General features: G+C 46.2%; 1 protein-coding gene across 1 annotated transcript in view; it reads left to right on the top strand.

Annotated features, from left to right (window-relative positions):
• Positions 1 to 14,738, top strand: part of LOC149366127 (A disintegrin and metalloproteinase with thrombospondin motifs 18-like) — a 179,814-nt gene that overhangs the window by 124,153 nt on the left and 40,923 nt on the right. Inside the window, exons 8-15 of the mRNA XM_089548866.1 lie at positions 355 to 479; positions 1,195 to 1,247; positions 2,679 to 2,784; positions 3,359 to 3,654; positions 4,737 to 4,846; positions 5,825 to 6,012; positions 7,024 to 7,090; positions 10,663 to 10,783. Of these exons, the coding sequence (XP_089404992.1) occupies positions 355 to 479; positions 1,195 to 1,247; positions 2,679 to 2,784; positions 3,359 to 3,654; positions 4,737 to 4,846; positions 5,825 to 6,012; positions 7,024 to 7,090; positions 10,663 to 10,783 (1,066 nt within the window). The remainder of the gene's footprint in view (positions 1 to 354; positions 480 to 1,194; positions 1,248 to 2,678; positions 2,785 to 3,358; positions 3,655 to 4,736; positions 4,847 to 5,824; positions 6,013 to 7,023; positions 7,091 to 10,662; positions 10,784 to 14,738) is intronic.

Genomic DNA, 14,738 nt, shown 5'->3' with positions numbered 1-14,738 from the left:
ACGCGTTCGCGTGTTCACCTTAAGAATGGACGATCCTGTATGCGTGCACTCAGTCTAATTAGCGGATCCATAATCCTCGCGGGATACTCAGTGACCAGATATATAGATAGATACAGAGAAGGGGGAAAGGCAGGGATGTTAACCACTGAAACTGCCTATCACAGTGGCTGTGCATCCATGTACTTAGGCTATGATTACACAGGTACGCATGCCCCCTCGTCACCGGGCGTGAGGAGGAATTTGGTGCTGAGACAGTACCAGAGAGATAGGACACCGTTCGCAGTGAGAATTTCAAGATGTCATCTTGACCCTCTTTTTTTCTCTACCGATGGTAATGGTGGTGTCCCGGTGCAGGACCTGACTCCGTCGGAGAACATCGACACGTACCTGACCAACTTCTGCGTCTGGCAGCACCAGAGGAGGAGGACCGCATCCGCCCAGGGCACGCCCCGATGGGACCACGCGCTGCTCCTCTCAGGGTACGCCGCCACGTCCCGTAGAAGGTCTCACAGTTTCGCTCAACGGGCTCCGCCATCTTGGGAACGCCGGCCTGCCAATGCGAAACTTTTGCACTGTCAGCTAAGCCGTTACACCACGTTCGTTACGAATTCGACCGTAGTTTTCAAATCATGTGTTCCCTTCCTGAAAAGCTCGACACATTTTAGCCAGCGCCCACCCCTCCTTGTGAGGTAATTTTCTACTACGTCACTCTTAAGTACCCTTGCTGAACACGACATGAATTCTGGCTAGATACCCCTCTCACGTCCCCTTTCCTCTTGCCCAGACCGGTCTGATGGGTAAGCCCGAAAGACCATAAATATGGAATCAACATATGTTTCACTCAGTCAGTCGATCGTTAGCAAACATACACATCGTGAACTGACACCTCGCTTCAGTAGGCTGCAGTGTGCCCCGTACTGCTTTCTTGCACACTCCGTGCGTAGCGGACACCATTGAGCAGATGAAACAACGCTGCCAAGCTCCAAACCCCTCAAGAACGACCAATCAAACCCATTACAAAACGGAACCGCCAACTCCTCAAGAAACTAAGTGATTCGGCGTGTAGCTTTGTTCTGGTAATGGAGTAGAATGGTGGCGATATATCCTCGATACATACTCGACTTGTGATGGTTGATACTGATAGTGTGGTGTGGAAGTATTGATGTGATCTTGATTCCCCTCGCCGCGTTCCAGGATCAACATGTTCGTCGTGGACGAGAAAGGACTCAGAAAAAGGCACGTCGTCGGTGAGTCCCCTTTCTGGTCCCTACTGGTCAGAATTAAGCCTCGTTCGTGACGAAATTCAGCAGATTCGTGGCGCAGATCAACACCGATATGTGACGTAAGCAAGATGTGGTACTGCTGTCGCCTAGTGAGGAGTAACGGCTAATGGTATGGCCCATAAGAAGGCATGTAAACAAAAGTTTTAGAAGTAGTTTTCCGATTTTATTGTGCGCCCGGGAAGTCACCCCTTTGCTAACAAAAGCCGCATACATCCCTGAACAGAACTGGCAAGTGCTGAACATTATTTCAAAGCCGATTTCTTTTTCAAAGATGTGCGCGCCGGAGATACCTCCAGTTGGGGGTACCGGGTGGCGATGACAGATGTAAACAGTGCTTTCAAAAAATTATTTTCTCTTTTCGCAATGCACGTACGAAGGCGTCTGTTCGTTAATAGTTGGCGAGTATTTTGTAGATGAGCATGACAAAGTATGCAACGCCATTTCGAAACTCGTATCTTTTTAAAATGCCAAGGTGAACGTGTGTTGTGATGCAGGGCAACTTAGAGGAGCACAGCCAGCTGAGTGTTTCTACGAATCAGACAGGCTTCTCGTGTAGTCGGACATGCCGGCGAGTGCGTTACATTTCCTCGCAAATACAGCCGTTAAAACTACTTTGCGTAACCAACGAACAGTGCACCAAAGCAGACGACGGCGCAGAGGATATCCCCAGCCGGCTCCAGTCGTGTTCCTGCTCTCGTATATACAAGAACACCACGCTCCGGTATACAATTGCTGTATAGCATACACAGTAACTCTAGGCTGCGGCGTCTGCGAGCGCCCCCTATGTTCTTATACACAGTGTTGGTGCGTACTGAATGCGGAGAAGAGACCAGACTTGCAGCTAGTTCGTCGCATTATCGCGCTAATAACTCAAGACAGTGATGACACAAGTAGCGAAATTCACATAATGGCGGAAGTTTGCTTCCGACGCGTCGGCAACTGCGTACGCGCGCAGAGCCCTCCGGGTGTTTTACATATCACACCGGAGGCCTCATTATGACCACATGCCTGACAAGCTGTGTCTGTCAACCAATCCAACGGGCAGTCGGAACAAATCGCTCATGCTCGCCAAACCTTCGGCGATTAAGGGGTTTTCATGAGTCGAAGATGCACTGCGAGCTACTAGAAACGTCATGTAGAGGCCATTGGATAGCCCGCACCACATGCGATTCTTTAACGTGCACCAGCTTCTAAGTGCACAAGCGTTATCGAAATGTAGCAGTCACGGCCAGGATTGAAATGAGCGGCGGTTAAAATCTTCTGGGGTTTCACAGTATCTGTGAGGTGGCAGCCGAAACGCCTCTTAACTCTACCATAGGCACCAGTACTCGCCACGGCGACACTCCTTAGCCGGCAGGGAAATGCTGACAACAATCCTTGCATCTACACCTGCAGGACTCGCCCCAGTGAGCGGCATGTGCAACTCGCTCAACAGCTGCACCATCAGCGAGGGCACCAGTTTCCAGAGCGTCTACGTGGCCAGCCACGAGATGGGACACAGGTATACGGGCGTTCTTCCTCCGCATCGAGCACACTCGCTATATAATCCGCTCAATGCCGAGTGCTCTGACTTCATTTAATGCGTTAGCATTAGAACTCTCATTTGCGCAAAAAGTGTCCGGCATTGGCGGCGTGTGAAGCCTCGAAGAAGAGAAGGCAAACCTTAGAGAGTGAAGGAGAGGGGAGGGACAGAGAGGGCAGCGGAGTGTGGAGAGGGAGAGAGAGAGGAGGGCGAGTCGCTAAGGAAGGTGATTTATGGACTGGATCACGCCAGCCGCCGCCGTCAGGGCGAAACACTAATGCCAACGCATACCCTGCCGCATGAATTTGAACGGAAATGAATCGTCTTTGTTTCTACAAACATATAGAATGCATACACACATGTATAGAATGTACACGCGCAAGTTCTCGCAGTATATTTGCCATTCGGAGCTGCCGGCTTCAAAGTGCCGCATTAGAGTTCGAGAGGCTTTGTGCGACCGAGTACTGTTATCACGGTCCCTAGAACTATCGCTTTAAAACACACAGCAGCGCACATCAAGGAAGGCACTCGTTCTCCTAATGCATGTCCTCAGCCTGGGCATGGAGCATGACGGCGCCCAGGACGGCAACCCGTGCGACGTGGACAACTACGTCATGTCCCCGACGTTGGGTGCCGGCAAGACGAGCTGGTCGACATGCTCGCGCCAGTACGTGGCCAAGTTCCTGAGGCTACCGGCGGCCGCCTGCGTCTTCCAGCGGGGCAGCCGCGAGCGGGACGTGGACCTGCTTGCCGCCAAGAAGGGCCCGCTGCTGCCCGGAGAGATCTTCTCGGCCGACCGCCAGTGCGCGCTGCGATTCGGCTCGGCTAGTCGCCGCACCAGCCATCAGCCTCTGCAGGCGAGTCTCATTGATCCTCCAGCATTTATACAAGAGCGAGTTGACGGGCTAGTTGGTTCTGCATCTCCCCTTGTATTTGTGCCTTGCGCTGTACTTCGCCTTCAGCGTTGTTCATCTTCTGGACTTTACTTGGTACACGGTTTACAAATGGCGGAATTAACAACACAAAACTAGTCCATTTTTTCCTCTTGGTATCTATAGTGGAAATCAAGGGGAGGAAATGGACTTGAGCCTTCCCAGGATGAAAAAAAAAAAAGACTTTAATAGCATGAAAACGGAAGGGCCAACCAGAGGTACTATCGGTGACAAAAGTAGTACACTCCACACGGCAGGAGCCGGAGCAGCGGAAAGCTAAAGCACGAAACATTGAAACCAGCCAAGCGACATGCCTACTGATAATAAAGGTCACGCGCTGGCTGACTCGCGATCCCAGATGCCGCCTGTAGATGGCGTTGCCACGCAGTTTTCTGTTGCTCCGGCTCCCGCCGCGTGGAGTATACCCCTTTTGTCCCCGATAGTACATGTGTGAGCTAGAACTATAAGGCAGGAAAGTATGTAACATTTGCAGCCTGCAATAACCCCCCTACGGGACGGAAACTTGGAGGTTAACAGGACGGCTTGAACTCTTAATTGAGGACAGCGCAGCAAGTTATGGAGAAGGAAAGCGATATGCACGGGTAACCTCGATAGAGAACTAGAGAGAGAGAGAACTAGAGTACTAGTGTGAACTAGAGAAACAAATTCAAGTATTCGTTTACAGCACACTGCTAGCATCACAGAGAATGTTGCTACCGGAAAGATACAAGATATACATAAAAATATGCGCACAGCCTGATTTCAGTGGAAAAACACTAAAAAAACAAAGCTCTTGGTTGCAAAGTACCTAGTGTTAAGGGGAAGGCAATGTCGCGAGACTGTCGGACCAGTTCAACAAACGAGATCGAACACTCGAACATTACTTTAGCGCAGATATTCAGCAAAATTAAAACAAATTACACATGTTGTATCCGTAGCGCGCTCGCATCCACTTCACTGTGAACGCCCATTGACGTTGCTCGCTTTCCTGTTGTGTACCTCCGCAGGACATCTGCCGAATGCTGCGCTGTGAGATGAACCGCGGGATCACGCCCGTCTCGTTCGCGGCGCACCCGGCCCTCGAGGGAACACCGTGCGCCGACAACATGGTAACAGCGCCGACTCTCTGCGACGCGTAGGCCTAACCAAGCAGCACATGTAATCGGCCCAGTATTGGAAACGTATTGGCAAAAGGACGGTCCTACAAAGGACCAGTGTGAAACCATCCATTTGCAATATTGGGCCAATTACCTGTGCCTCTTGGGATATATATTACACTCAAGACTGTGGAACGCGCATTGGGAGCTTGCCCCACACATATCCTAGCGAGAAACTGGCGTTGGCCACTTCCGTGCGACAATGTTCCATTCAAGGAAAGTTTTTTCCTTTTCGGGGAATTTGAGGAGTAACATTTTTTGCGAAAAGGGCATCTTTACAGAGTTTCAAAGAATTTCAGGAACAGAAAATGCCTCCCTTTTCCCAAATTAGTGTTTTCAAGGTGTTGCAGGAAAAAAGGACTCAGAAAAAGGGATTTCTGGGTCTAATTGAGGTACTTTTCTGTTACGGTATAGAACATAACTCCTTCCGTGGCGTATTTAGACAGCATGCTATTAATTTAGGGGACGATCACACCATGCACTTACGTAGCCACGCTCGTTAAGAAAAAAGGCGCGATTTTAGTCCTTTTCGGGGTTAAACACACTGACGCCACGGGAAGCTCTTTCTGATCACGCCATCAGTGGAGCACTAAAAGCTTGCGGTGTAAAAAGCTTACTCTGTCATCAGGCTACATTTATGCCTTTGGGCTAAGAGTAAACATGAGCAGTCTGCATGGAACTGCTGCAGACGGTTAAGAGCGCCGTAGCAAACATCACCTGGATTATCATCCTTAAAGCAACACCTCTGCCACGTGTAGTTTCCTCTATGAAAAAGAGTGGATACCAAGGGAGATGAAGGGTAGGACTAGCAGAGAGTCAGCTAGGTAGCTCGCGCACGCCAGGGATGACCGAATATCTATGGCAGAGACCCTTGGGCCCGTACAGTGTAAGTCACTTGGTTGATGATGATAATAATGATGGCGGTCGCAGTGGTGCCGCGGCGGATATTGCGTCGCCCGGCGCGACGAGCTGGAGAGGCGGCGTTCCCGCGACCCACCCGTGGACGGCGGATGGGGCGCCTGGTCGTCATTCGGCACCTGCCGGTCGGACTGCGTGGCTCGCGGGGACTACGCCTACGTGGGTGTCAAGGTGTCCCGCCGCCGCTGCGACAGGCCCAGGTATGTGTCAGTTCATCTACACGCTAACTTCGCTCTCAATCACCGGCACAAACCGTTTCCACACACAACGCACTCATTTATTACCTACAGAAACTGGAGTTTTGTGTAAACTCCGATCCGTGCTTGACGGGCGGTGCTATCTATATTTCGCGCAGCCTGCCTTCGTGACAAAGTATTGAGTTTATCACTGCAAAGTAGACAACTTAAAAGTGAATTGCCAAGCACGTGTATTATTCGCTTGCTCACGCAGTACATAGTTCCCATGTGTTTGCTCACGACTGTATTTTTTTTATTGCTAAGACATTGTGCTTAAAGGTGCACTAAAGAGGAATCTCAACTCGTCTTTTTACTGCTGGAACTCGACCTACACGTTCCGATCATTCTTAGAAGCTTCGAATTATTGTCCTGTGCCACCGATTTCCCTAATTCAAATCGGATTAAACATCCCGGCTCCCGCCTTTTTTCGAACTTACCGCTGACGGTGGGAGGAGTCAACCAACCTTTCAGCCAGTCCCATGGCGGCTTGCCACTCTGCCATCGGCGGAGTGATACGTAGCGATAGGCGAAAGCAAACAGTCCACGCGTATTTTTATTTTCGTGGGCCTAATCTGCAGCTATATAGTCTCTGAATGGATGTATTTACTCACGGAAACCTAAAAACAAAATAAAAGCGGCAGCGAAGCCGCCACGCGAGTGCCTGAAAGGAACTCCACGCGTTAGATGACTCCTCCTACCGCCTTCGGTGAGTTAAAAAAAAAGCCGCGAGCCGGGACGTTGAATCCGATTTAAATTGTGGAAATCGGTCGCACAGGACAATAATTCGAAGTTTCTAGGAATTCTCGGAACATGCAGATAGGGCTCCCGCAGCTAAAAGACGAGTTCAGATTCTTCTTTAGTGCACCTTTAATTTATCTCGACAGTTCCCGGCTAGTTAGTTGTTTGACCCTTGAACTTTGCAGTGACCTTTGACTTTGCCGGCATAGCGCGTCAATCCAGCTCGTTTCTTTGCAGCCCACAAAACGGTGGACGATTCTGCGACGGCTCTGACAAGAGGGTACAAATATGCGATGCTACACAGGTACGTGAAGCGCTGCACGCCGTGATCTTTTAAACACAGAGCACTGTATCGCAGCATCTAGCCTTGACCTTTTATTCAGACTGCTCTATGCGAAAGCTGGAGTGAGAATAGCAGCTTAAGCAGTCCATGTCTAGGAAGACTGCGAGGAAACAAATTATATAAGGTTATAGTTATACATTTTTTTAAACTTCTCACAAATCAAACTATAATTATATGACTGCTCTTGCTTGTCACTTGCCTTGATCCTGAAGTATGGTGTGTGACTAGTAGTAGTAGTGGTGGCTTATTTAAAAATAATAATAAAAGGAAGGAAAAGATTTTTGCTAGGGGTGTGCGAATATTCGAAATTTTCGAATATAATTCGAATATTATATTTTTACTATTCGTATTCGATTCGAAATCCAAGTATTCGTATTGTTTCGAATACTCGACCCGACGCGAATATTCGTACCCAGCCGAATATTCTATTGCGAGCACCGGCGTTCATATCGGTCCGCAAGTCCTATTGACAGAGACATAACAATATGGCGGCGCCCAGAGCAAATATGAAATAAAGATTTAACTCTGCGAAAGGGTTAGGACACAAGGGAGACACATTCACGACACTTGGAAGCGCGCTTCTAAGTGTCGAAGCTGCGCTTCCAAGTGTCGTGAATGTGTCTCCTTTGTGTCCTAACCCTTTCGCGCAGTTAAATCTTTATTTCAGAAATGAACCAACTAGCCCGGCAAATCCTTTTGCCCAGAGCCAATTGAGAGGGCATTTTTGTGGCTGGAGAAGTTGCTTCAGCTAGAAGGGAACTAACTACTTCTGCCTGACCATGCGGAGCAGCCGGTTTTCCTTCATGGCAACCTTTTATGTTCCACTCCTCTAAGAATAATGTTCGAGACTGATACTTTTTGTGCAGCCACACACATCTTTTGTGTTTATTTCATCACTCATAGTTGAACTGTGATGTTCTTGGATGTTCAAATAATGTTTTATAGTGATTAAATACGTCTGTCCTTGATTATTCGATATTCGATTCGATATTCGGAACCAAGTATTCGTATTCGATTTGCATTCGAAAAATTTGATATTCGCACACCCCTAATTTTTGCTAATCCCGGCATCTCCCATCGCTACGGTAAGCACCTGAGCTGGGGCAGCGGAAATAAAGGGATAGCAGGCAGACTGGAGAAATGAAATGAAAGGTGTGAGGGGAGAGGCAGAAAGGGTAGTGGGAGAGAGTTATAATATACAAGTAATCTATTTATACTATAAAACATATACCGGTCGAGTGCGTGTGACGTCCATGATAAAAGCGGAATAAGAGACGCGCGCACAACGCTATCTACACTATACCTGTGTGACTCCACGATTTGCTTTCGAGGAGTCGAGTTGGTGGTCCTTTGATATACAAGTTAAAACGTGTGTTAGTATACCTGAAGGGCACAAAGCTTGCGGCGATATAAAACAGAAATATGTCCCCAAGTGAACAATTGTATTTGGAGTTCTTATTAAAAACTAAATGCAATTAGTAAACTGCACGCATTTAAAATAAATCAGATGGAATCAAATTTCTTCGCTATAGCTTTATGCACCCTATGCACAACGGCGAAACTATGCAAAAAGTCGTGAACAGAAAAGATACAGAGCATCAGTGTATTTTCTGTCGCCCGTGTCTTTTCACTCAGTTTTGTCAGGACGTGTAGTGCTCATCAACTCGTTAATCTTCTTCAGTTTATTACTCTTCTTCTTACTCGGTACACATTTGCGCTGGTTCTTTTTTCTTAATTCACTATTTTAGATGCGTATAAAGTGAGTATACTGGCTTCATTTATTCACTAATACAGTCCATGGCTAGAAGCAAAAATGAAAAATAAACCCGACCGCGGCGGCAGCGTTTCGATGGAGGCGAAACGCAAAAGGCGCCCGTGTGCTGTGCGATGTCAGTGCACGTTAAAGATCCCCAGGTGGTCGAAATTATTCCGGAGACCTCCACTACCGGCACCTCTTTTTCTTTCACTCCCACCTTTATCCCTTCTCTTACGGCGCGGTTAAGGTGTCCACCGAGATATGTGAGACAGATCCTGCGCCATTCCCTTTCCCAACCAAACCAAACCGCACATCTCTGTCACCTGGCTTCAGATGTGGCTGGTCTGAAACATTCTTATATCAGTACTGTGTCCCCCCCGAGCAAGGGTAGGCTGGGTAAGCAAACCAGTCATCCAGCCTCTTTCGAGGTCGACAACGGAAGCGATCTCCACAACGTCCTCGCCGCACGTCTCCTTCAATGTTCAAATAAACGCAGGGGTGCCGTTCTTAGACTCGCCCACCCCGCCGCACGAAGCGAACTAGACGGAGAGAAACGTTTTATTTAGAGACCACCGAAACCCGGTCAGATCTTCACTAACTGCTGGTTTCAAGGTGGTCTCGTTTTAGCGCACGGGGTCGGTATAGGTATGCCCACAACCACAACAGGCTCATGGATTTAGGTTTAGCTCGGCCCAGGTAGCTTAGGGTTTAACTCAGCCCAAGGAAAATGACGAGGTGGATGTAGTACGTTTACGTTATGAATCGGATTGAAATGTTTTTAAATCATTACTTACAAGAACACAGACTTAATTTAGAAATAAAATCGGCTAGTGAGGCTTTCTCTTTCCTTTCACACCCTCATGTTATCGAATACATTAAAAAAGAAACAAAATAAATAAAACTTGTATTTTCATGTGGCGGCTACGGCGCACCCCACTCAGTGGAGGGCTCCGAATGTCTACCACCTTGGGTTCTTTAACGGGAAACTGCATAGGTTTTAGAAATCAACGAGCTTAAGAGGGTTGATTGTGTGAAACTTGCAGGTAAGGCATGCGAAGTCTTTTTGGGCTAGCACTTGAAATAGTGAAGTAATCGCCGATTAAAATCCTGACGCCCTTCAACCTTCTCCGCAGCGAACAACGCCTAGTGGGGGGCAAATGATGACGTCATCGAAAGTATCGGTACATTTCCAACGCACAAATGCCTGCTTCGAAGGAAAAAAACCAACGCCACCGAAGGCGAACCCTGCCGAGAGTTGTTTGGCAGCGTGTAACGCGTCAGGGCAGGGTGTGGCTGACGACAGCGGTGATTTTAAATGACACCTTCCATGACGTCACGCTGAGTTTCCCTGCACTCCTCCGGTGCAATGAGGAGCAGCCCAAAATTCAATCGTCGATTCCGTCACTATTTTAAATGCTAGTGCAAAAACACTTCGCATGCTTTACCTACAGCCTACATAGATTTGAATCCTTGAGCATCGCGAAATTCTCAGAAAAGTGTTGCAGTTGCCTTTTAACGCCTACATATCTATATCTGAGCACTAGGGTCACTTTGCATATCGCCTTCTGCAACCTATAGAACTCGGTAAGGCACGCGTTTCAATATGGGAACAACTGCGTGGTAGTGGCGAGCGCACAGGGTCCTCGTTGTGCGTGGCAAGTACTGATCGCCTCAGCGAAACGGGGCCCTGGTCATAGCCTTGGCGGTTTTTTTTTTACGTATTTCACTGTCATTCGTTCATTCCTTTTCTTCCTTTCTCTTTTCTCAAATCACGCAGTTGTGCACGGCGTCCAAGAACCAACGCCTGCTGGACGAATTCGTGCTGAGCATCTGTCGTCAGGCGGCAGCACGAGACAAGGCCATTGAACCTTATGGAACGCAGTTCCCCAGCAGAGACTGTGAGTGCACGACGCGCTGTTGCCGTCCTATCATGCGTGGCGACGCACACTACAGCCGTATTGCCATATGTAAACTACGCACACTGCAGCCGTATTACTATATGTAAACTGCAGAATAGTTTCCCGTGTACTGTGCCATGTCAGTGCACGCTAAAGGTGCAGTGAAGAGGAATCTGAACTCGTCTTTTTGCCGCGGGAACTCAACCTACATGTTCTGAGCATTCTTAGAAACTTCGATTTATTGCCCTGTGTGGCCGATTACCCTGATTAAATCGGATTAACGTCCGGATCCCGCGTTTTTTTTTTAATTCTCCTCGTACGGTGGGCGGAGTCGACCAACGCGTGGAGTGCCTTTCACCAATTTATGCAAATTTAATTAGCACGCCTACGCGTTGTACTGACCATGGCTCGCATTCATTACTTGATCATATTCTTTCGAATTTTCCCACTGCTCCTCCGGTTGGCGTGATAGAATGTGATGTCACTGATCATTTTCCGGTATTTCTTTGCGCACTATCATCTCGCTGTAGTAACAACATGTCCACGAGGAAGTCAGTTTTTGATAGCGGAAAATATTTTGAAGCCATATCTAATACTGATCTTTCATACATTTTGGGTCTCTCGAACTCAGAAGTGGCTGTACTTGAGCTGTCGAAAATAATTTCATCAGCAATCAATAAATGCACATCGCTCCAATCGTCCACGAGAAAATATGTTACCCCCATTTCCACATGGATAACTACTGCTCTGTTAAACTCTCTGAAAAAAAAAAAGAAAACATGTATAAGAAAACTAAACACCAGCCGTTCAATCTGCGTCTTAAATTGAGATATAAAAGGTATTCCAGTGTACTAACGTCGCTTCTAAAGAAAGCTAAACGATGTTATTATGAAAACCAGTTATCCACACATACTAACAATTCTAAACGAAAATGGCAGCTGCTTGACGAATTTCTGAATATTCGAAAGTCACCTAGTGTTGTTAAATATATTTTCCACGGTGGTGTTACTTTATCTGATCCCGAGGAAATGGCGAATACATTTAGCAATTATTTTTTCAATTCACCTAATTATCCTTTCTCTTCGTTATGCACACCTTCTCTTGAGCGCTGCCCTCACTCCTTTTTTCTTACCCCCACGTGTCCAGATGAAGTTCTATCTGTAATTGCTAATTTAAAGACGACCGGCCCCGGCGTTGACAATATCCATGGAAAGCATGTGAAAATTATCCGGTCATTGCTTGCTCCAGTCCTTAGCCACATCTGCAATCTCGTTTTTAAATCTGGCAGTTATCCCAAGCAGCTCAAGATAGCGAAAATAATACCGGTCTTCAAAAAAGGCGATCCAGCTTTGCCAAATAATTATCGTCCGATTGCAATTCTTCCTTTTTTTGACAAAATTTTAGAAGAACTAATTGAAGTAAGGTTGTCTAGTTATATTGAAAAATTTAACATATTGACAGATAGTCAACACGGCTTTCGGCGCGGACTATCTACAGATACTGCAATACGGTCTCTCATAGATTACGTTAGGCTAACAATTGATAAAGGGATGTTCTCAGGAGCATTTTACATAGATTTTAGCAAAGCATTTGATTCCATTGATCACTCCATCTTGTTTCACAAATTGGAATCTTATGGTATCACTGGACCTCCCCTAATGCTCTTGAAGAGCTTTCTCTGTGACCGAGAGCACATAGTCTCTATTAATGACCATACATCTAACATAGCTTTAATTAACAAGGGTGTTCCACAGGGCTCAATTCTTGGCCCTGTATTGTTTTTACTTTACATTAATGATTTACCATCCTGTTTAAAGAATTGCAATAGTATACTATACGCAGATGACTCTACCATGCTATCATCGCACCAGGACATTAATCAGCTGATTCTTAACCTACAGAATGATCTTAATTCTCTTGAGCGTTGGTGCCACATTAACCGCCTGTCCGTGAACGTCACTAAAACTTTTTTTCAGATTTTCCATCCCCCTCAGAAGTCATTGCCCATCACACCACTTCTATACCTCAATTCTGCTGCTATTTCACCGCAAGATCGAGTTTCTTTTCTTGGTGTTATCATTGACCCTCACTTAAAATTCCATCATCATGTAGCTGAAACGTGCAAGAAAATTTCTTATGGGTTACGCGCACTAATTAAAGCCCGAAGCTATTTTCCAGTCCAAACTTCATTATCTCTTTACTACGCATTCATCCACAGCCACTTAAACTACGGTATCTCATCTTGGGGTAACGCCTAACATATTCATCTCTGGCCTGTAATAAAACTTCAAAAGCAAGCCATGCGCATCATAACCAATTCCCCTCGAATGTCACCCTCCCGCATTTTGTTCATAGATTTAAACGTTCTACCTATCTCGGCCCTTTATTTTTACAACCTTGGTATCCTATTCTTTAAGATTCTTCATCATTATCTCCCGCTAAGCATATTTTCTAGCGGCACGATCATGAGCAACATCGTCACACGTTTTGCGCTGCGTAATAACTTTTTACTACCTAAGGTCAGAACTAACTACGGGAAACAATGCCTTCATTTTTCATCCGTATCATTTTGGAATTCTTTGAACATAGACATCAAACAAACTAATACACTTTCTTTATTCAAGGTCAAACTAAAGCTTTTCCTTCTTAATTTGTGATTTTTTGTTATGTTATTGATCCTATGTATCGCGGCATCTGTGAGTGTTTTATTTTACATTATCGTGCATTACATTGTTTGTATTTAAATATTTCAGTAACTAATATTACACTATGTGCCTATATTTATTCTGTTTCGTCGCTAATTAATGTGTTGTGTGTTTTATATTATGTTGCATATTGAAATTTATTTTCATGGGAGGTCCCGCCCGCGGTCTTGTACCATGGGACCTCTCGCTGTATAAAATTGTAACTTTTGTTGTATTACTCAATAAACTTTCAACCCAGTCCCGTGGCGGCTTGCCGCTCTGCCATCGGCGGAGTAATACGTAGTAATCCGTATGAGCAAATAGTCCGCGCGTATTTTTATTTCTGCGGGCTTATTTTGCGGCTATATTATGTGCGAATGAAACTATTTATTCATGGAAACCTAAAAACCAAAATAAAGCGAAAGCAAAGCCTCCACGGAGCTGGCTAAAAGGCACGCCACGCGTTGGTCGACTCCGCCCACCGTACGGGGAGAATTAAAAAAATAAAGGCGGGAGCCGGACGTTAATCCGATTTAATTATGGAAATAGGCCACACAGGGCAATAAATCGATGTTTCTAAGAATGCTTGGAACGTGTAGATAGAGTTCCCGCGGCAAAAAGACGAGTTGAGATTCCTCTTCAGTGCACCTTTAAAGAACCACAGGTGGTCGAAATTACCGGAGCCCTTCACTATGCCGTCCCTCATAGCCTGAGCCGCTTTGGGACGTTAAACCCCAATAAACAAAACCTATAGAATAGTTTGAGGAGGCAAAGCAAGACCTTCCGATGATTTAAAGGCAAAGCCGTACGCACACTACCTCAAGTATTTTTTCAAGTCGTTTAGGGGCGTCGCAACATTAAAACCAAGGTATGGTGCTATATACATAATTGTAACTGTATTTTACTGCTCAAGTCACGTTCTATAGCTCAGGAAGGGCCAATAGTGTTCTTCGTTGAAACAGACTGTTTTGTTGAGGTTTTATTACATATCACTATATAGGCAGGTTATATGCGATACAACATGAACAAAAAAAACATTAAGCTTCGAGCAAAAACGCTGTAAGAGCAAAGCTAGGGAAACTGAATATATTGCGCATCATAGGTCTTACAAAAATTAGGATATGCTTGATTTCAATACGAACCCAACAAATTAAACGTGTAAGCTCGCATTAAGAGTTTACGAGGTACTTTCAGAAGCAAAGTGCTGGCAAATAAAAGACAACTTCGCTCACGCCTTCAAGCTAGTTCAGACTGCACCCCGCTTAGACAAC

Source organism: Amblyomma mixtum, chromosome 1 (genome assembly GCF_055824585.1).
Source record: "Amblyomma mixtum isolate Tamu chromosome 1, ASM5582458v1, whole genome shotgun sequence".
NCBI lineage: Eukaryota > Metazoa > Arthropoda > Arachnida > Ixodida > Ixodidae > Amblyomma > Amblyomma mixtum.
The sequence above is the reverse complement of the archived record's forward strand: the minus strand, read 5'-3'. Positions and strand labels throughout refer to the sequence as shown.